Raw genomic sequence first — 21,570 nt, 5'->3', positions numbered from 1 at the left:
GAAAATGACGACATTTAGAAATGTCCCAGAGTCGCAAGACTAGGTGCCTATCAACCGCCTCGGCCCATAGAGACGGACCCTAACGTTTCTGTCCGATAGCTCATTCAAGGACCCCGTAGCAAGGCATGGAAAAAGGGGGATTTTCAGCACCAATTAAGGTCTTGCCCGGGCACCGAATGACCTATCGAGCCAAAACTTGGGATTCGGGGTCGCCTTAGTTAGGCCTACACATACTGGCTGAACTGGACCCGCAGCTAGAACGTAACTACGTGTTTTACGTTTTTATTATGGTTTGAACAGAAGGCGCTGTGAATTTTGGGCCTGCTCTGAAATATGTGATAGTTGGCTTCTAAACGAGTTGGGAAAAGTGGGTGTGGTGTCAGTTTGTATCAGTTTAGTGTCAGAATGATATCTAATTGACTGATGGACGGTGACTTGCTGGCTGACCTTTGTCCATTTGCAATATGTTTAAACAGTGAGGTACCATCACCAAAATGACATTCTGAAATCAACACCAACGAGCGATGGAGAGGAACCAGAAACACTGCCCGGCCATCCTGAGTTCATCGGGCCAGTCAATTTCGCATTTCTGCAGTATTTTTGAGCATGACAAATCCGTGATTGTAAATGCCCATTGAAACATATTGCAAATGCACAGTGCATTTCAGGGGGGTGTTCCCTTACATGACTCTGTAGGCCATCAGGGCATGTCTAATTGGGAGATCTGCTCAGTGTTTTTCTTTTGTCAAATATGGGGATTTGTATTTATTAGGGATCCCCATTAGCTGCTGCCAAGGTCCGGATGACCATTTGATGAATTGTTCACGAGTCTTATGACTTAGCGGTAGAAGCTGTTTAGAAGCCTTTTGGTCCTAGAATTGTCGTGCATTAGCAGAGAGAACAGTCTATGACTTGGGTGCCTCTGACACCGCCTAGTGTATATACAGTTGATGTCGGAAGTCTACATACAGCTTAGCCAAATGCATTTAAAGTCAGTTTTTCACAATTCCTGACATTTAATCCTAGTAAAAATTCCCTGTCTTAGGTCAGTTAGGATCACCACTTTATTTTAAGAATGTGAAATGTCAGAATAATAGTAGAGAGAATGATTTATTTATTTCAGCTTTTATTTTTTTAATCACATTCCCAGTGGGTCAGAATTTTACAAACACTAAATTAGTATTTGGTAGCATTGCCTTTAAATTGTTTAACTTGGGTCAAACTTTTTGGGTAGCCTTCCACAAGCTTCCCACAACAAGTTGGGTGAATTATGGCCCATTCCTCCTGACAGAGCTGGTGTAACTGTAGGTTTGTAGGCCTCCTGGCACACACACTTTTTCAGTTCTGCCTACACATTTCCTATAGGATTTAGGTCAGGGCTTTGTGATGGCCACTCCACTACCTTGACTTTGTTGTCCTTAAGCCATTTTGCCACAACTTTGGACGTATGCTTGGGGTCATTGTCCCTTCGGGCATTTTGAAATTGCTCCCAAGGATGAACCAGACTTGTGGAGGGCCGCAATGTTTTCCCCGAGGTCTTGGCTGATTTCTTTTGATTTTCCCATGATGTCAAGCAAAGAGGCAGTGAGTTTGAAAGTAGGCCTTGAAATACATCCAGGAGCATCAGAGCCGGTGTAGTAAGATTCAATCTTAGTCCTGTACTGACGCTTTGACTGTTTGATGGTTCGTCCGAGGGCAGAGTGGGATTTCTTATACGCTTCCGGGTTAGAGTCCCACTCCTTTAGAAGCGGTAGCTCTAGCCTTTAGCTCGGTGCAGATGTTGCCTGTAATCCATGGCTTCTGGTTGGGGTATGTACGTACGGTCACTGTGGGGACGACGTCGTCATTGCACGAATTGACGAAGGCAGTGACTGAGGTGGTGTACTCCTCAATGCCATTGGATGAATCCCGGAACATATTCCAGTCTGTGCTAGTAAAAACAGTCATGTAGTGTAGCATCTGCGTCATCTGACCACTTCCGTATTGAGACTTCTTTAATATTAGACATTGCGCACCAACTGTTATTGACAAATAGACACACACCCCCACCCCTCGTCTTACCAGACGTTTTGACATTTGACACATTCGGGGAAAGCATTGTAACAGCTGGTCAAAATAAAACCGTACTCTAAACCCTCTCTATTTTCATAATGATCTATGCACAGTGATACAACACCCACTTCATCTTTAGTGTCCATGCCTCCACAGCCTTTTGCCAATACATTGTTGAACATAGAAATTAAATATGTTGATTCTGCAGTGTTGAAATAAGACATGGCGCATGTTTAAGGAACATCTTTGTTAGCAGTAAAGAAAGCTTGTTTTTTCATAATTAAACATTTTAAAGGCAACACATTTATTTTTCAGGCATTGCCATCAATTCTTGCGAACCCTTCTTACAGATTAGAGGAGAGAGAGAGAGAGTAGAGAGAACATTGGACTGTGAAGAAGAGTTAGCTTTCACTCTCAAATGTCAGCTTTTGCGTTAAATGGGTTTAATCAAAGCAATGTGTAGAGTACATTTGGTACTTTTTCATTTTGAATACGAACATTTATTCATACTTAAGACAGATCAAATACAATTCTGATTCTAAGATTCCAATGACAAAATACAAATAATGTGTAATGAACCTTAACTAAATAAACTGATTTGTAAATGTAGAAATGCAATCTGTTATGAAAAAATAGTTCCCGTTCCAACAATACATTTCAGAGTCTTGTTAATCAGGCTGTGTGATTGACAGGAGAGATGATCAGAGGGGCAGAGTTTTCACCACCATCATTACTACAGGGACAGAAGTATGGATAGAGTTTCTCTGTGAAGGTGCAGCCAGTGAAAGAGTAGATATGAGACCTGGCCTCCACATCATAAAAGGAGACCTGACCCTCCTCATAATCCACAAACACCCCCAATTTATGGGGCTTCTCTCTCAGGGAGAGGGGAACACCAAGGCCAGCTAGAGCGTTGTACTCTCCATTCCTCAGCCGTACAGTCCAGTATCCATTATTAGGTGTCAGTGGGATGTTTTTCTTCTTCCTGTTGATAGACTCTCTGGCCACTCCTAAATCCCACTTAGTCTTCCCTTTGACAGTCACCTCATAATAAAATCTCCACGAGGAGAATATTTCTTTCCCAAGGACATCACAGTAATTATTAAACCTTTTTGGATTGTTAGGAACATTCTGTTTTGTGTCTCCATATTTCACTTGTTTTCCACCCTCAGACAGGATGAGGTAGGGATGTGCTGTATCAGGGTCCAGAGTCACGTCCACTGCATACCGCTGAATCCTCTTCAGCTCAGCGTCACACAACTTCTTCACTTCACTCATAATGGTCTCCTCCACTTGAGACGCAGCTCTCCTCACAGTCCCCACACACAGATCACCGTGAACACTGATCTCAGACCAGTCTCTGGTGTCTGAAGGGGTGCAGAGGGATGGAAAGCTCTGGGGGAGGTGCAGGTGGTCCTCAGTGTGTGAGAGCTGCTCCAGCTCAGTGCTTCTCCTCTTTAGCTCAGTGACTTCCTGCTCCAGCTCTTTAATGAGCCCTTCAGCCTGTCTTTCTACTGCTCTCTGCTTCTCCCCAATCACCTCAATGAGCTCAGCCTGACTTCTCTCAATGGAGCACACCAGAGCAGTGAAGACCTGTACACTGTCTGATATCTCTCGCTCTGACTCTCTCTTGCTGAGATCTACTGAGTGTTTGATCTCTTGAACCTTCTTCAGTCTCTCCTGGATCATCTTCTGCACTTCTGCCTCAGTCTTCCTAAGCTGAGCCTTCCTCTCTCCACGCTCTTCCTCTAGAGGGACACTGTCATGAGTCATGTGGTCTGCTTTCAAGCAGAAGACACAAAGAGACATCTGGTCACTTCTACAGAACAGCTCTAGAGGTCTGTCATGCTTTTTACACATTGTGTCTTCCAGTTTCTCCACAGGGTCAATTAGCTTGTGCCTCTTTAAGGCTTGGGATATCTGATGAGGCTCCAGGTGAGTCTCACAGTAAGAGGCCAGACACACCAGACAGGACTTCAGGGCCTTGAGCTTTGTCCCAGTGCAGACATCACAGGACACTTCTCCTGGTAGGTCAGGGTGGAGGCCTTGGTTGCTGTTAGATTCCCTAACACTCTTTCTGAACTGCGCAGCCATCTCAGAAATGAACGTATTGATGAACAGATCTGGTCTTGTATCAAATGTATTTTTACACATGGGACACTGGCACAGGTCACTGGTATCCCAGTACTTTGTGATACAGGCCTTGCAGAAGTTGTGTCCACATGAAGTAGAGACGGGCTCAGTGAACACATCCAGACAGATAGAACACAGGAACTGCTCTTCAGACAGGAGACTGCTGGAGGTGGCCATATCTAGACGAGAGACCAAAGGTGAAACCATAAAGCATTTCCTGGAATTCTTATGGGATTGATATTAACATACTGGAGATAAAGAAACTGGATCATATTTAAACACGGTTGAGTTTAGGTTGACTTGTCCATGTCTATCTCTCTACTCACCTGTGTTTATGTGAGTGTGGGTGCTGTCTCTGTTCTTTCCATTTGTGGGGTCAAATTAGGCCTAAAAGCTTGTTTTTTTAGAAATATTTATAAAGTGTTCGAGAGAGTTTGTTCCCGTACACAATATACTGTACGTCTCACCACTTGAGTTTCAGTTCAGTAAAGTGAAGTTGAAGTGCTCCTCCCCACCGGATTCTGCTCTGCAGCGTTTCTCTTCCTGGAACAGTATTAACCCTTTACACGGCTGAACTCTCCCAAGTTCTCTTCCACACTTAGACCAAAAGAGCAATCATCGGGACTGCTTGAAATCGACAGCAATCTACATTTACAGGTCAATTTAGTCCGCGTAATTGTTCAGCTATAAACGATGTAGTGATAACAAACGTTCTTGTTACGTTATTTTACTATCTTAAGTCAACCAAGACAGAGTGACCTCCGAGAGGACAGTTAAAACAGAGCAGGTTTTCATCATTTTCACCAGTCTAGATAGTAAATTAAGTGATCACCAAAGTGCTTTTTGTGTTATTTTCACTGGTGTGTGTTTTTTTTTTGTCTCCTAAAGAGCAATTCAAAGTTTGAGACAGTTTGTTCTGCTGTTAAACATATAGCTCCCTCATTAAGATTCCCTGAAAAGTACAATTACATTACTAAGCTCCTTCCTGTGCAATAGTGCTGTGTGATGTATCTTTCTTTTTACTGCGCCATGAGGTTAAACATGATCTTTCACTGTTTTAATTGTTCTTATCCACCGTCATTGCTTTGACCTCTACTAAAGTGTTTTAGTCCACATGGAGATGAGCTCTAGATAGACTGTTATTGACGATAATGCGGTGTTCAGTTCCTGCCTCGGCCTGTTCTCTGTTCCAGACGTGCACCCCAACTCTCTCTACATGACTAACGGACATTCATTCGGTGGAAGGGATCTCCTCTTCCTCTTTTCCATTCAGCACAGAAGATCTGCGATCATAACAGTATATACACAGGGATGCATCATCCACTTAGGATTTGGAGTGTATATGCCCCATTGTCTTTAGCCTATGGAATGTTGAACATAGAAACATATGGACAACGACATATGCAACGACATACCTGTTTTTATTCAGGTTCATATCCTTTTGAAAGTTTTCCTTTTCAGTAAATACAATCATTTATTTGCAAGGTTAAGACAGAAATCAGCGTGTCAAATGTTTTATTTGATTGTAAGATTTCAGAGGACAGTAGTTTAAATACTAATCATACCGGTACTGAGTCAATGTGCGGGGGTACAGGTTAGTCGAGGTAATTTGTACATGTAGGTAGGGGTAAAGTGACTGCATAGGTAATAAACAGCGAGTAGCAGCAGTGTAAAAACAAAGAGGGGGGGGGGGGGGGGGGATCAATGTAAATATCTCTCTTGCTGAGATCTACTGAGTGTTTGATCTCTTGAATCTTCTGCAGTCTCTCCTGGATCATCTGCTGTACTTCTACCTCAGTCTTCCTAAGCTGAGCCTTCCTCTCTCCACTCTCTTCCTCTAGAGGGACACTGTCATGTGGTCTGTGCAGAACTGACACACACACACACACACACACACACACACACACACACACACACACACACACACACACACACACACACACACACACACACACACACACACACACACACACACACACACACACACACATCTTGTCAGTCCTACAGAACAGCTCTAGAGGTCTGTCGTGCTTCTTACACATCCTGTCTTCGAGGTTCTCCACAGGGTTGATCAGTGTCCACAGTGTCTCTCTAAGGCTGAGACTCTCTGAGGCACCAGGTGAGTCTCGCCGTAAGAGGTCTTACACACCAGACAGGACTTCAGGGCCTCTTCCCAGTGCAGATGTCACAGGACACTTCCCAGGTTTGGCAGAGAACTCATTTTTACCTCTGATTTAAATCTTTAAAAGTTCTACAACTACTCAACATTGTGTTGACACGACGCTCAGGTCTTCTGTAGAATTACTCCTTACATAGGTCAGTGGCATCCCAATACCCGCTGATATAGGCGTTGCGGAAGTTGTGTCCACAGGAAGTGGTGACCGGCTCAGTAAGCACATGTAGACAGACAGAGAACAGGAACGGCTCTTCAGACAGGCGACTGCTGGAGGTGTCTCCGTATCTAGACAGAGACCAGAGGTGAAACAATAAGGCATTTACTGGAGTACCCTGTGGTACTGCTTTTCATATAGTTTCCAGTTGAGAGGTTTTATTCTGATGGGGTCACATATGGGATCAATCTTGATAAGTTATTTCTTTACATGGCATATAAATGAGTCATTTTTACCAAAGATAATTTAACCCAAATACTGTAGCTACTCTAAATTTAAGAAGACAAGAGAATACATAAAACGTCCTTGCGATCTCTCTACTCACCTCTTTGTGGCTATATTCTTTGTTCCTTCTGTCGGTATTATTAAAAGTTGATCAAGTTTAGCGTTTTAAGAGATTTCCAAAGAGATTGAGATAGTATGCTCCCGTACACAATGTACTGTATGTCTCAGTTTCACAGAGTAAAATGATGTCTTTCTGCCTCACACAATATTGCTATGCACTTTGAAACAGTAAGCGGGATGGAGTTAACCCTTTATATGGATGAACTCTCAAGTGTCCTTAGACACTTCAGAGACAAAAGTTAACTTTAAATTATAAGAATAGCTTGAAATCTGTTAAAACATGACACGTGCTTTTTCTTTTATAAGATAGAGATGATTTTTCTCCAGTGTTCAACTTGAAAGTTTTCCTTCAAAAGGTGCATTACTAGTCCTCCCTGTACGATATTGCTGTACCATTTCTACTGCACCGTGAGGTTTAAAGGGATTTTACTGTTTCTATTGAGCACAAGGTTGAAGTGTTTTCTGAAAGGGGTTCGGCAGAAATCTGCAATATGATATACTTTATGCATTAGATCTGTCTATGAATTGTCATGGGGTTATTAGTTTGTCGTGTATTGTAAAAATGTCCCCTGTCTCTTCTTCTATTCCCTCCCCTTCACTGTAAACGAAGTCAGTGTCTGTGTGTGGGTGACTAAATGTAAAGTGGATGGATAGGGACTGGTGGTGCCTGCTGAGTGATGGAGTTGCCATCTCTCGGTTACTCTATGGATATTAGATGACTGTGCCTGCCCAGCTGCTCACACAACAACACACCTGGACAGACAGGCAGAGATAGAGACCCCGCTCTCATCAAATCTTAATGACCTGGGGTGTGAGTGTGATTATGCCTTTTTGAGACAATGTTCTGTGACTCAGCACAATTGACTGTATCACACCCAGAGGAAAAGGGAGAGAGAGAGATTTGTTTTCGTAGCTCAGCGGAGCATCTGCTCAATGTATCTTCTAGACGTTCCTAATTAGCAACTAGGGAGCCTATGTGTACATAGCTCTCAAAGATTTATGAGTATATCTCTCTCCCTCTGCCCTCCCCTCCCTCCGCATCTTGCTATTCCTCTTCCTCTCTGCTCTTCCTTTCGATATCCTTTCTTAGAGGTGTACTTAAGCAATAAGGCCCGAGGAGGTGTGATATATGGCCAATAAATACCACGGCTAAGGGCTGTTCTTATGCACGATGCAACGTGGAGTGCCTGGACACAGCCCTTAGCCGTGGTATATTGGCCATATATCACAAACCCCCGAGGTGCCTTATTGCTATTATTAACTAGTTACCAACTTAATTAGAGCAGTAAAAATACATGTTTTGTCATGTACCACGGTTGTCAGCCAATCGGCATTCAGGGCTTGAACCACCCAGTTTGTGGAGCTGAGATGTGTATTACTTCAGTGGTGAAAATAATACTATAACACACATACACCTTTCAGTGTACCCAAACCAGACCCTGAGTGGCTTAGAGTTCTCTGGGCGGTGAGCTTTCATTTGTCATTGATGAGAGTTGATGGTTCACTCTGGCAGTTAATTGAATTCTCGTTTGGCCTCTTGTTTTAGAGAAATCCTGAGTCCAAGTCAAATGAAGCCAGTAGGCTCATTTCAAAAACAATGAGGCCAAACAGAATTGACTAACACAACTGGCTCGGCCTCGTTATCGACTGATTAGAACAGAGTGTGTGGCCTTACAGTAATGGCTTTTCTCCTGGTGTAGACATGCAGTAAACCACTAACTACCTCAACACGCCCTCGCTTTGCCGATCTCAGATTTGACTTGTAATCCTATCGACGGCCTCAAGTTCAGTTGCTCAAACATTTTTCTCTGCTGCACAACCACACAATGTACAGTAAGTTCAGTTATTGAGTGAGTGAACTTCAGTTTGTGCTATACAGGAGTGTTTGCATATATCGGATTTTGTAAGGGTTTATCACAGCCTCTGGGCCTCTACCTTTGGCTGATCTACAGTGCCTCCAGAAAGTATCCACACCCCTTGACTTTTCCCTAATTTTGTTATGTTACAGCCTGAATTTAAAATTGATTGAGATTTTGTGTTACTGGCTTACGCACAATGTCCCATAAATTCAAAGTGGAATTATGTTTTTGGAAATTGTTACAAAATTAATACAAAATGAAAAACTGATGTCTTGATGTCTTGAGTCAATAAGTATTCAACCCTTTGTTAAATAAATAAACAAGTTCAGGAGTGAAAATGTGTTTACAAAATCACATAATAAGTTGCATGGACTGTGTGCAAAAATAGTGTTTTAACATCTCATCTCTGTACACCACACATGCAATTATCTGTAAGGTCCCTCAGTCGAGCAGTGAATTTCAAACACAGATTCAACCACAAAGACCAGGGAGGTTCTTCCAATGCCTCGGAAAAAATGGCACCTATTGGTAGATGGGTAAAAAAAGTAGACATTGAATGTACCTTTGAGAATGGTGAAGTTATGAATTACACTTTGGATGGTGTATTAATACACCCAGTTACTACAAAGATACAGGTGTCCTAACTCAGCCGGACAGGAAGGAAACCGCTCAGGGATTTCACCATGAGGCCAATGGGGACTTTAAAACAGTTACGTAGTTTATTGGCTGCAGGAGAAAACCTGAGATGGATCAACAACATTTTAGTTACTCCACAATACTAACCTAAATGACAGAGTGAAAAGATGGAAGTCTGTACAGAATAAAAATATTCCAAAATGTGCATCCTGTTTGCAATAAGGCACTAAAGTAAAACTTCCCAAAATTTTGCAAAGAAATTAACTTTACGTCCTGAATACAAAGTGTTATGTTTGGGGCAAATCCAACACATCACTGAGTTACCACTCTTCATATATCAAGCAGGGTGGTGGCTGCAGCATGTTATGGGTATTTTTTTTAAATTTAGTTCCACTTTATTTAACCAGGTAGGCTAGTTGAGAACAAGTTCTCATTTGCAACTGCAACCTGGCCAAGATAAAGCAAAGCAGTTTGACACATACAACAACACAGAGTTACACATGGAACCAACAAACACACAATCAATAATACAGTAGAAAAGTCTATATACAGCATGTGCAAATAAGGAAGGTGAGGCAATAAATAGGCCATGGTGGCGAAATAATTATAATATAGCAATTAAACACTGGAATTGTAGAATGTGCAGAAGATGAATGTGCAAGTATAGATACTGGGGTGCAAAGGAGCAAGATAAATAAATACAGTATGGGGATGAGGATGAGGAAGTTGGATGGGCTATTTACAGATGGGCTATGTACAGGTGCAGTGATCTGTGAGCTGCTCTGACAGCTGTTGCTTAAAGCTAGTGAGGGAGATATGAGTCTCCAGCTTCAGTGATTTTTGCAGTTCGTTCCAGTCATTGGCAGCAGAGAACTGGAAGGAAAGGCGGCCAAAGGAGGAATTGGCTTTGGGGGTGACTAGTGAAATATACCTGCTGGAGCACGTGCTATGGGTGGGTGCTGCTATGGTGACCAGTGAGCTGAGATAAGGCGGGGCTTTACCTAGCAGAGACTTGTAGATGACCTGGAGCCAGTGGGTTTGGCGACGAGTATGAAGCGAGGGCCAGCCAACGAGAGCGTACAGGTCGCAGTGGTGGGTAGTATATGAGGCTTTGGTGACAAAACGGATGGCACTGTGATAGACTGCATCCAATTTGTTGAGTAGATGTTGTAGGCTATTTTGTAAGTGACATCGCCGAAGTCGAGGATTGGTAGGATGGTCAGTTTTACGAGGGTATGTTTGGCAGCATGAGGAAGGATGCTTTGTTGTGAAATAGGAAGCCGATTCTATATTTAATTTTGAAATGAGAAAATTTTTTGAGATGTTTCATGTGAGTCTGGAAGGAAAGTTTACAGGAGAGTCTAAAAAGAAGGAGAGTCTAACCAGATACCTAGGTATTTGTAGTTGTCCACATATTCTGCCCGCCCTGTGATGCTGGACGGGCGGGCAGGTATGGGTAGTGATCGGTTGAAGAGCATGCATTTAGTTTTACTTGCATTTAAGAGCAGTTGGAGGCCACGGAAGGAGAGTTGTATGGCATTGAAGTTCGTCTGGAGGTTGTTAACACAGTGTCCAAAGAAGGGCCAGAGGTATACCGAATGGTGTCGTCTGCGTAGAGGTGGATCAAAGAATCACCAGCAGCAAGAGCAACATCATTGATGTATACAGAGAAGAGAGTCGGCCCAAGAATTGAACTGCCAGAGGTCCGGACAACAGGCCCTCCGAATTGACACACTGAACTCTGTCTGAGAAGTAGTTGGTGAACCAGGCGAGGCAATCCTTTCAGAAACCAAGGCTGTTGAGTCTGCCAATAAGAATGTTGTGATTGACAGAGTCGAAAGCCTTGGCCAGGTCGATGAATACGGCTGCACAGTAATGTCTCTTATCGATGGCGGTTATGATATCGTTTAGGACCTTGAGTGTGGCTGAGGTGCACCCATGACTAGCTCTGAAACCAGATTGCATAGCGGAGAAAGTACTGTGGGATTCGAAATGGTCGGTAATCTATTTGTTAACTTGGCTTTCGAAGATCGTAGAAAGGCAGGGTAGAATAGATATAGGTCTGTAGCACTTTGGGTCTAGAGTGTCTCCCCCTTTGAAGAGGGGGGGTGACTGCGACAGCTTTCCAATCTATGGTTGAACAGGCTAGTAATAGGAGTTGCAACAATTTCGGCAGATCATTTTAGAAGAGAGCATCCAGAATGTCTAGCCCGGCTGATTTATAGGGGTCCAGATTTTGCAGCTCTTTCAGAACATCAGCTATCTCGATTTGGGTGAAGGAGGAGTGGGGGAGGCTTGGGCGAGTTGCTGTGGAGGGCTGTTTATCAGGGTAGGGGTAGCCAGGTGGAAAGCATGGCCAGCCGTAAAAAAATGCTTATTGAAATTCTCAATTATAGTGGATTTACCGGTGGTGATAGTGTTTCCTATCCTCAGTGCAGTGGGCAGCTGGGAGGAGGTGTTCTTATTCTCCATGGACTTTACAGTGTCCCAGAACATTTTTGAGTTTGTGCTACAGGATGCAAATATCTGTTTGAAAAAGCTTGCCTTTGCTTTCCTAACTGCCTTTGTATTTTTGTTCCTAACTTCCCTGAAAGGTTGCATATCACGGGGGCTATTCGATGCTAATGCAGAACGCCAGAGGATGATTTGTGCTGGTCAAGGGCAGTCAGTTCTGGAGAGAACCACGGGCTATATCTGTTCTTGGTTCAACATTTTTTGAATTGGGCATGCTTATTTAAGATGATAAGGAAGGCACTTTTAAAGAATAACCAGGCATCCGATACCACTGGGATGAGGTCAATATCCTTCCAGGATACCTGGGCCAGGTCGATTAGAAAGGCCTGCTTGCTGAAGTGTTATAGGGAGCGTTTGACAGTGATCAGGGGTGGTCGTTTGACCGCAGACCCATTACGGTTGCAGGCAATGAGGCAGTGATCGCTGAGATCTAGGTTGAAAACTAGGTTGATATCTATGAGGGTGCCCGTGTTTACGGATTTGGGGTTGTACATGGTGGGTTCATTGATAATTTGTGTAAGATTGAGGGCATCAAGCTTAGATTGTAGGATGGCCGGGGTGTTAAGCATGTCACAGTTTAGGTCACCTAGCAGCACGAGCTCTGAAGATAGATGAGGGGCAATCAATTCACATATGGTGTCCAGGCACAACTGGGGGCAGAGGGTGGTTTATAGCAGGCGGCAACGGTGAGAGACTTGTTTCTGGAAAGATGGATTTTTAAAAGTAGAAGTTCGAATTGTATGCTTGTCATTGGCAAGGACTAGGGAGTTTAACAAAAAACTAAGAACAGGCTAAATCCTAGAGGAAAACCTGGTTCAGTCTGCTTTTCAACTGACACCGCAAGACAAATTCACCTTTTAGTACGACAATAACCTGAAACACAAGGTCAAATATACACTGGAGTTGCTTACCAAGACGACATTGAATGTTTCTGAGAGGCCTAGTTACAGTTTTGACTTAAATTGGCTTGAAAATCTATGTCAAGACTTGAAAATTGCTTGAAGAATAAAAATATTGTACAATCCAGGTGTGCAAAGCTCTTCCAGACTTACCCAGAAAGACTCACAGCTGTAACATGTATTGACTCAGGGGTTTGAATACTTATGTAAATGAGATATTTCTGTATTTTATTTTCAATTAATTTGCCCCAAAAAATTTACATCTATTTAATCCATTTTTAATTCTGGCTGTAACACAACAAAATGTTTAATAAATCAAGTGGTATCAATCATTTCTGAAGGCACTGTACTGATCCTATTGGCCAGGGTTGAGGCTCTGTAGCAGACCAGAATGTCTCTCTTTCATTCCTACACAGCTGATTGGCTCATCTGTCCCAGGTGGGGGGTGTAGTGGGAGGGTTAGTGTTGAAGCGTATATCTCGTTCCCATGCACAACTGTCGACTGGTACGAATAGTATGTGCTTGGAAAGCTGAGCACCTGTGTTTTTGTGTGTGGAGCGTTGGGTGTTGGGTGTACAGTGCATATACGAAGGCTGAGCTTATACTGTAGATTCCCATGAGAACCTCTCCCATCCAACCTGACAGAGCTTGAGAGGATCTGCAGAGAAGAATGGGAGAAACTCCCCAAATACAGGTGTGCCAAGCTTGTAGCGTCATACCCAAGAAGACTCAAGGCTGTAATAGCTGCCTGAAGGTGCTTCAACACATTACTGAGTAAAGGGTCTGAATATTTATGTAAATGTCATATTTCAGTTTAACATTTTTAATACATTTGCAAAAAATGTTTTAAAAAACTTTCTTCAACTTTATAATAAGGCTGTAACATATCAAAATGTGCGAAAAAGTCAGGATCTGAATGCTGAGCTTATAGATTCCCATGAGAACCTCTCCCCATCTCTTTTCCTTTCTCATTCTCTTATTCTTCCTGTGTCTTTCTGGTCTGGACCACCACTTCACCTCCCCGATGGTCTCTGTCTTCTCCTGGTGGATGAGCTGACTGTCCGTCACTCCTGAATAAGTCATATCCCAGAGAGAGAACACACTGCAGGAAAACCATCTGCTGCTCCATGTCAAGGAATCTGTTCTCTCCTCTAGGTCAAGCACACTGAAAGTGTGTGTGTGTGTGATTTAAGATTTGATGCATGTCTGTCGGTGTGTGTGTGTTTGTCTTCATTCGGGTGTGTGTCTTTGTCCATCCGTGAGTGTGTGTGCGTGTGTCATTATTCATCTCTGTGTGTGTCCATGCGCGCATGTGTGTCAGTACATCTTGGTCCCTGGTATCTGCAGAGTTACTAATGAAGGGGCTGCTCTCAGCGCTGGGCCTCAGTATTAATAACCAGCAGGCTGAAATAGAACTGAATACTATTAACATGCTAATACAATCAGCATGGAGCCCTGTCCGTTTCCTTAGCAGCCTATTCACTTCCACTCTGGTACCACACTGCCTCTCTGTAGAACATCATTATCCTTTCTATACAGTTGTGTGTGTGTGTGTGTGTGTGTGTGTGTGTGTGTGTGTGTGTGTGTGTGTGTGTGTGTGTGTGTGTGTGTGTGTAATGTTCATTGTTAAAGATGTTAGTGCAGATGTGAAATGATGGAGATGATTATATAAGTGGGTTATGTAGGTAAAGGAGAAACTGAGTGAACCGTGCTGTGTGATGGGGAGTGTGTTCAGATGATTGCCTACCTGCTATACCATAGCAGTGTGCACCTATTAGAGACATTATAGAGGGACGTTGTAGTTAGACGGCCACATAACAGCACCTACTGTGACTGCCTACATGGCTTCTGTAAATAGAACTCATGCCTGAGTGAGATGATTGCAAAAGCATAGAGCATATAGGACCCCCACCCCCAAGAATCCTGCTGGTGATAGAGAAAGGGAAACAGACGGGGAGGGGTCTTTATGCTTTAGCAATCATCTAACTCAAGTCCCTGAGTTCTATCTATGGAAGACATACTGCAGGCGCAGATGGGAACACATTTGTCAGTTGAATTCATGGGTGACCATTTCCTGAATGCCCAAGTCTTTTGGTTTTCCTGGCACGTTCCTCTGCCTTCCTATTCCTAAAGAGGACTAGAGAGGTGCTGACCCTGGCCATCAGCACCATCACCATCCTCTGCATTACAATACCTTCTCTCTCTCTCTCTCTCTCTCTCTCTCTCTCTCTCTCTCTCTCTCTCTCTCTCTCTCTCTCTCTCTCTCTCTCTCCATGACATGTATTAAACAAGACTTTGTCTCCTTCACGGTCACCTCTCCTCACTGGCTCTGTCACTCCATTTCTCCCTTCTCTTTCTCTCTGCCCCTGTGTCTGCCCCTGTGTCTGCCCCTGTGACTGCCCCTGTGTCTGCCCCTGTGTCTGCCCCTGTGTCTGCCCCTGTGACTGCCCCTGTGTCTGCCCCTGTGTCTGCCCCTGTGTCTGCCCCTGTGTCTGCCCCTGTGACTGCCCCTGTGTCTGCCCCTGTGTCTGCCCCTGTGACTGCCCCTGTGACTGCCCCTGTGACTGCCCCTGTGTCTGCCCCTCTCTCTTTCTGTCTCTCTCAATTCAATTCAATTTGCTGTATTGGCATGATGTGACAATGTACATATTGCCAAAGCTTACTTTGGAGATTTGCATCATTAACATAATAATAATCAATGTTGTCAACGGGACAACAGTGACAACAATAATCAAGTGTCAAAATAACCATACATTTAACAATAAGCAGAGAGGACATGTGCAGGTTGCTCACTCTCTCTCTCTCACTCTCTCTCTCTCTCTCTCTCTCTCTCTCTCTCTCTCTCTCTCTCTCTCTCTCTCTCTCTCTCTCTCTCTCTCTCTCTCTCTCTCTCTCTCTCTCTCTCTCTCTCTCTCTCTCTCTCTCTCTCTCTCTCTCTCTCTCTCTCTCTCTCTCTCTCTCTCTCTCTCTCGCATCTAATTCCATATTTCCATGAAATGCGAGGAGCTTTCCAGTGGCTTATGGACAGAAGTGAATTAATGCGGACATCAGACTGATGTGAAAAGCGTTTTGTTTTTAAATCCCCTGGTGAACGAGGTGAAGGGGATTGGTACATGTATCCCTGCACTCTTTCCCCCTGCCTATTATCTCACAGCTGTGATGGGCTGTCATTGTTATGCTGCCTCACACAACCCAGGGAACAGAAACACACACACACACACACACTGTAGCTGGAGCAATACCTCCCCGGCAAGCGGAGGTATATCCGCACTAACACCCTCACGCACTACTGTGTGTACACAAAACCTCTCTCATACACAACCACCTTCGCCAATTACCTGGGCAAGCCTACGACCAAACTACAACACCTCTTTCAAGTTCCAACCCACACTCACCCACACATGGAGCCTTACGAATGAGGTAGAATCCTGCAGCCACAGAATGGAGCACATAGTAACCCTCTCCCTATGACAGGACCTCCTCACTGAGAGGAAATGGCCTAAATCAGAGCCAAAATGGAGCCCACTGTCCTCATGAGCGTGAAGCAGTAGGCTCAGCATAGCGGAACCCATTTCCTGGTCTTGCGTGATTTGGGGCTGTGGGCCTTTTGTCATGAAGCTGTGTTAATTTCAGTTTTGCAGGTTAGCTCTGAATGTACGCTGATTGGTCAATAATGGAACTGACTAGCAGTAGAGCGCTACGTGTACTGTTATGAATCGTGCGTGCGTACGTGCGAGCGACTGTAATCACTCTACCCTCTCAATTTAGTTCTCCTACAGCATTCAGTTCCAGCCCATGTGAGGAACTGGAGTGATTAAAAAAAAAAACGCAAAGCAAGAAGTTTCTCAGTAAACAGGCTGATTGTGAGATTGAGGCTAAGCTGAGGGAACATGGGAGAGATGTGTTTTAATAAGGAAGAGATGCCCCTCTATACTTCCACTGATAGGCCTCAGGGTCTCGTTAAAAGGTCTGTGCAGAGTTGATAGGTAAGCAAGAAGTGTGTGTGTGTGTGTGTGTGTGTGTGTGTGTGTGTGTGTGTGTGTGTGTGTGTGTGTGTGTATGATAAATGACTGGTCAGCATTGGCAGTCAAGCCTATGGCAGACCTCATGTCACACACACACACACACACACACACACACACACACACACAGTAAAACAATTTTGTATTTCTGTAAGGATGCCCAATCCTAATCTTTATCTTGGGGATTATATCATTCAGACTTTGACCCTATCTAGCAGGGGGATGAGTGTTGTTTGGGGTACTGCTGCAGTTACATGTATTTCTGTGCTTCACTGCTCTCAAAGCTCTGCAACCTAATCTTGATTATGACATAATGAACAAGGCGGGGGGGGGGGAGTGTGTTTTTAAAGCAACGGCAACAGAGGAGATTGTTTGTCAGGACATCTCCTGCAGGATTTGAACAAAGGAAACAGTCATCATGGATTTAAGAGCTCTCGTATTACTGTCCCCACTTCTCCCAATCCCCCTCTCCTCCTCTCCTCTTCCCTCCAGGATAGTCTGCTCTGTCACTGCTCAATGATTCAGCATCCAAACCACACTGCTTTGCTGTAGTTTATCCCTTTCTTGAAGGATAAAAGTGGTCTCTTGGGTGTGTGAGATTGCGTCTGTGTGTATAGGTTTCACACACCCCTTCTCTGCTCGATCACGTTATGTTCCTCCTTCACTCCAAAGCTATTTTGTAGTGTGTTTTATAGTGTGTGTGTTTTATTGTGTGTGTGTGTGGTTAGTGTGTGTGTGTGTGTGTGTGGTTAATGTGTGTTTCACTCCAAAGCTATTTTGTAGTGTGTTTTATAGTGTGTGTGTTTTATTGTGTGTGTGTGTGTGTGGTTAGTGTGTGTGTGTGGTTAGTGTGTGTGTGTGTGGTTATTGTGTGTTTCACTCCAAAGCTATTTCATAGTGTGTGTTTGTGTACTCCCTATCCATCTGTCTTTTCCTTCTACTCCTTGACTAAGTGTTTTGAGGTACACTATTAAGATACACTGAGGAATCTGGTTGACTGTCAGGTTACCAAACACTGGTTTGACCATGCCTTACCTCACACCATTAATACAAGACCTAACACTGCATGACGTTGTCTTTCCGGTCTCCACCGAAACGTATTCTCACCATACGGTACTTCCGCCCCGCGGGGTGGTTGCCGTAGCACCCAGTCTCTGATCTCCCCTCCTGTTTGAACTCCGCGTCGTACGATTATAAAGCAAGGAACACATCACTTATTCAACACAGAGAAGCAGCAGGGACAGAGATGTAGCATGACTGCTCTACAAACAGCACCTAGTCTGTGTCTGCCAGTGTCTCCGGACCAGGGACAGAGATGTAGCATGACTGCTGTACAAACAGCACCTAGTCTGTGTCTGCCAGTGTCTCCGGACCAGAGACAGAGATGGAGCATGACTGCTGTACAAACAGCACCTAGTCTGTGTCTGCCAGTGTCTCCGGACCAGAGACAGAGATGGAGCATGACTGCTGTACAAACAGCACCTAGTCTGTGTCTGCCAGTGTCTCCGGACCAGGGACAGAGATGGAGCATGACTGCTGTACAAACAGCACCTAGTCTGTGTCAGCCAGTGTCTCCGGACCAGAGACCGTGCCCTTTTTCTGTGTGTGTTAAATAATCATGTGTGTAAAAGCTTCTGCGTATATGCATCTGTGTGTGTGTGCCTGTCATCCATGTGTGTGTGTGTGTGTGTGCATGCTTGTCATCTGTGTGTGTGTGTGTGTGCACGCTTGTCATCTGTGTGTGTGTGTGTGTGTGTGTGTGTTTGCATCTCTGCTGAACAGACACAGGGGGATGGTGTGTTCAGATGTATTACAGAAGCTACTACAGCACTGCGTCCTTTCCTGCAGCAGGGTCCAATCAGATGACAGTTTCACTGGACTCCTGTTCTATTGTGTTTGTGTTCTGGGATTATTTATTTATTCCCCACTTGAGGAGAATAGCCTGGGAGATGATTGTGTTTCTGTAGGCAGTGGAGGGGCCTCTATGGGGGAGGAAGAGGGGGGCAGGAACCCCTCTCTGTAGTGAAGGAATGGGATGGGGCAGGTAGAAGGGGCGGGGCAGACATTAGGCAGCAGACACAGGGAAGGGCTACCAAGAGATTAACACACACACACACACACACACACACACACACACACACACACACACACACACACACACACACACACACACGTTGCATGATGCGACAAAGGCCTGCCTGTATTGGCCTCTACTCCACTGTAGCTGTGTGAGTAGCCCTTCACATTACATCACCCATCACACCACAGGAACAGAAGTCAGACAGGGCAGACCCTGGAGACTGCTTTGTCCAGTCGCCCCTGAAAAGGAGAGTGTGCCAACCAAGCCAACAGACACTTCATCAACCATTAATCCTGCATCCTTGTACTCTCTTACACACACACACACACACACACACACACACACACACACACACACACACACACACACACACACACACACACCTCCCTCGTGCAGGGCTGTCATCTAAGATAGCCCTATGTAGAACGTAATCCATTGTAACATGAGACCGTGTTAAGTGTCAGAGTATCATCGCATCTACTGGGGATGAACAGGAAAAGGTACACACACACCTTTCTGGTCTCCACAAGCATAGTTAAACACGTCCACCCACATGCAGAGAGGCATAACTCATTCCTGTTTGATATGTGTGGAGAGCAGAACTCAGACCTGTGTGTATATGTGTGGGAAGCAGAACTCAGACCTGTGTGTATATGTGTGGAGAGCAGAACTCAGACCTGTTTGATATGTGTGGAGAGCAGAACTCAGACCTGTGTGTATATGTGTGGAGAGCAGAACTCAGACCTGTGTGTATATGTGTGGAGAGCAGAACTCAGACCTGTGTGTATATGTGTGGAGAGCAGAACTCAGACCTGTGTGTATATGTGTGGAGAGCAGAACTCAGACCTGTGTGTATATGTGTGGAGAGCAGAACTCAGACCTGTGTGTATATGTGTGGAGAGCAGAACTCAGACCTGTGTGTATATGTGTGGAGAGCAGAACTCAGACCTGTGTGTATATGTGTGGAGAGCAGAACTCAGACCTGTGTGTGTATGTGTGGAGAGCAGAACTCAGACCTGTGTGTATATGTGTGGAGAGCAGTACTCAGACCTGTGTGTATATGTGTGGAGAGCAGAACTCAGACCTGTGTGTATATGTGTGGAGAGCAGAACTCAGACCTGTGTGTATATGTGTGGAGAGCAGAACTCAGACCTGTGTGTATATGTGTGGAGAGCAGTACTCAGACCTGTGTGTATATGTGTGTGTGACAGAATATAATTCTTCCCTCTGTACCTTAAACACAGTGTGGTTGGTTTGAAGGTCAGTATGAAGGTAGAGATGCGCTGCCATTGGTCCAGAGCTCCTATACAGAACACTTTTACCCCAGGCCCTTTTTCCCCACTGAGCTGATAGGAGGGGAGGGGAGTGGGGCATAAATAACAGTGGCACGTGAGGATGACAGACTTAATGGCATGGGAGGAGAAGATAGAAATACCACTACCGAGCAGGAGAGTTACAGAAATGACTGGAAGGGAAAGGGGGAAACCTAGTCAGTTGTATAACCGAATGCATTCAACTGAAATGAGTCTTCCACATTTAACCCAACCCCTCTGAATCAGAGAGGTGCGGGGGGGCTGCCGTAATCCAGGTCATCGGCGACCAGGGAGCAGTTGTTGGGGGTTAACTGCCTTGTTCAAGGGCAGCTCGGGGTTTCGACCTCTCGGTTACTGGCCCAACGCTCCTGCCGCCTGGAGCATAGCCTGTTGTAAATGAACTGTTATTCACCCAGCAGAGAGTAGTTACACAGTGATGGTTATTTATGTTATTCATTCCTTGGGGTTTTGGAGGGTTTTTCCTGCAAGCCCGTGTGTGTGTGTGCTTCATATAGAGACGTGTGTCTGTTGTCTGTCTATGTTTCCATGGTGTGTAACTGATCCCTGGTGTATAATGTCTAAGACAGACAATACACACACACACACACACACACTGCATCACTAAGCAGTGTGAGGAGGTGGCGCCAACTCTACTCTTGAACAATCAACCACATCTCAATGTCTCTCCCCTCCACCCCCAAACTACCCCCTCCCTCCACCTCGTCATTCATCCCTTCCTGAAACCACGGTCACAGTTGTCATGACAAATGAACATCCTGTTGTTTGGATGCGTGGTGATGTCTTCTTACCCATGAGGCCTTTGGGGAGAGGGAGAGGCCCAAGTCTGAGAACGCAACCATACCTGTCTCTGTGTTTGTAGTTTGTCTGTTACATCTCATTCCTCTACACAGCGCGAAATCTGTCTTTTCAGCAGAGCTCAAATCCGTAATGTTTCCCAAGGTCGACGTGTCTCTTTACATTCCGTGCTCGGAATTCTGTCTGTGTGAGCGTCGTCAACTCTCGGAATCTCTCGCCCCTTTCTCTCCCTGCTTTCCCTTCTCTCGCTCTCTCTCTCTCTCTCTCTCTCTCTCGCTCTCTGTCTGTCTGTCTCTCTCGCTCTCTCTCTGTCTGTCTCTCTGTCTGTCTCTCTCTCGCTCTCTCTCTCTCTCTCTGTCTCTCTCTCTGTCTCTCTCTCTCTCTGTCTCTCTGTCTCTCTCTCTCTCTCTCTCTCTCTCTCTGTCTCTTTGTCTGTCTCTCTCTCTCTCTCTCTCTTTCTGTGTTGCTGCCTCAGTGACTGTGGGATTTTTAGAATGCATTTCACAGCATT

The 21,570-nt window shown here is 44.8% G+C and overlaps 2 protein-coding genes across 2 annotated transcripts in view; one reads left to right on the top strand and one right to left on the bottom strand.

Annotated features, from left to right (window-relative positions):
- The window catches only part of LOC109896298 (protein O-mannosyl-transferase TMTC1), a 100,178-nt gene that overhangs the window by 24,556 nt on the left and 54,052 nt on the right, over positions 1-21,570 (top strand). The window lies entirely within an intron of this gene.
- Positions 2,283-4,671, bottom strand: LOC109896723 (E3 ubiquitin-protein ligase TRIM39-like). The gene is made up of 2 exons (XM_020491040.2): positions 4,512-4,671; positions 2,283-4,364 (listed from the first exon to the last, which is right to left on the bottom strand). The coding sequence occupies exon 2, from the start codon at positions 4,360-4,362 to the stop codon at positions 2,725-2,727; it is 1,638 nt and encodes a 545-aa protein (XP_020346629.1). The 5' UTR covers positions 4,363-4,364; positions 4,512-4,671; the 3' UTR covers positions 2,283-2,724.

The sequence above is a fragment of the Oncorhynchus kisutch genome, linkage group LG9, assembly GCF_002021735.2.
Source record: "Oncorhynchus kisutch isolate 150728-3 linkage group LG9, Okis_V2, whole genome shotgun sequence".
Lineage (NCBI taxonomy): Eukaryota > Metazoa > Chordata > Actinopteri > Salmoniformes > Salmonidae > Oncorhynchus > Oncorhynchus kisutch.
This window is presented reverse-complemented; position numbering and strand designations above follow the sequence as displayed.